The 1,551-nt window shown below is 36.6% G+C and overlaps 1 protein-coding gene across 1 annotated transcript in view; it reads right to left on the reverse strand.

The window, feature by feature from the left end:
- Window positions 1-1,551, reverse strand: part of CLGN (calmegin) — a 37,060-nt gene that overhangs the window by 18,508 nt on the left and 17,001 nt on the right. The window contains exon 7 of the mRNA XM_045293558.1: window positions 216-405. Within this exon, the coding sequence (XP_045149493.1) occupies window positions 216-405 (190 nt within the window). The remainder of the gene's footprint in view (window positions 1-215; window positions 406-1,551) is intronic.

A 1,551-nucleotide genomic window follows, 5' to 3' on the forward strand; every position in this document is an offset into this window, starting at 1 on the left:
GCATAGAACAGAAATACATATATTGAAAAAGACAACACATTTCAAACATGAATTAAAACAGGTAATTAAAAGGTAGGAAAATACAAAATCCATTTTACCTATGTACTTCACCCAAAATAGCCAAGAGAAGTAGTTTTACTCTTAGTCCCACTGGTTGTCAACTCCACTGATGTGTCTCATGACAAATTTTGTTTTAATCTAGACGTTCTGCTTACCAATCATCCGGTTTCACGGCAGAAGGATCGGGGATTTTTGCTTTTTCATCCCACTCATCGGGTTTTTTGTCACTGGGATCTTCAATCTCTTTGGGGGGATTAATCGGAGGGACCACATCTTCCAGCAGGCTTCCTTTGTTGATGAGGACTTGATCAATGAATATTTCAAATGTGTTGTCGGGATTCATCACTGCAGATCGATTCAAGTATGTTATACATCTCATCTTGAGAGATATTTTACAGATAATCTAAGAATTAACACAAACCTACACATTATGAGTGAGACCTTCTCCTCGACCAGAGTACAAATGACATCTATTTGTATATTTAATCATTTATTACTTATTATGTAAATATATAATTTAATATTATAAACCATAAAATATATAAATGATTATTTGCATTTAAGAATGCAAGTATACTTTCAAGTATATGTCTATTATATATGTACTTAAATTATTAAATATTGTTACAAAATATACCTAAATTATTAAATGCAATGCTCTTTAAAAACAATGGTCTCGTTTTAAATTACATTCGTTACAATGAAATGTTACACTACTTTTTAAAATTAAAAATACTCCACAGCTAGCTGGCTCAGTTTGTGAGGCCCTTCACCTAAGACAGTTATGGAATCCAATCTAATCTTCTTCAGCGTCTAAAAGTAACTTTCTGAAACACTCTCAAACGGATAGATGGGTTATAAAGAACTTAAAACTTCACCTACCTCATACACATCACCCTCCAGGACATTTATTGCCTACAAACAATGACATGCTCCCACATCTCACCAATCCAGCCACCAACACTAGGGCATTGACATTGATTCACGACTACTATCTAGTCCGCAGAATATATTCATGTTTGGCCAACTATTCAAAGACTGTCCTTCAAGACAAGAGAGTCCGTTGAAAACCAGACATGGCATTTAGTTGTCATGTCTCTTTTCCTCCTTTCCACAATCTTCTTTTAAATTTTATGTATTTATTGGAACATATTTTATAAATGTGGCCACTTTACTAACGGTAGAAGTCCACTTTTCATAAACTCCCCTGAAAATGAGTGATGGAGCCATTGCCCAGAGCACCTCCAGAATCAGGTCATTAGAATTAAAGAATCAACCGCTCTTACATTGCCGTCTAAAATATCTCAGGAGAGACGTAGGAGTCCACGTCAATATATCAGCGTGCTTGTTTCCAGCTAATAAGTGTTGTCCCTCGGAGGGTTGCAGGAGCTTGGGTGGCAGAGTGGGCTGCTAACTGCACTGTCAACAGTTTGAAAAAGCAACAGCCTTGCCATGGGAGAAAGACGAGGCATTTGACTCCTGGACAGATGG

This window comes from Echinops telfairi, unplaced genomic scaffold, assembly GCF_000313985.2.
Source record: "Echinops telfairi isolate 266 unplaced genomic scaffold, ASM31398v2 ScPeMD7_2186;HRSCAF=2738, whole genome shotgun sequence".
In the NCBI taxonomy this organism is placed as follows: Eukaryota; Metazoa; Chordata; class Mammalia; order Afrosoricida; family Tenrecidae; genus Echinops; species Echinops telfairi.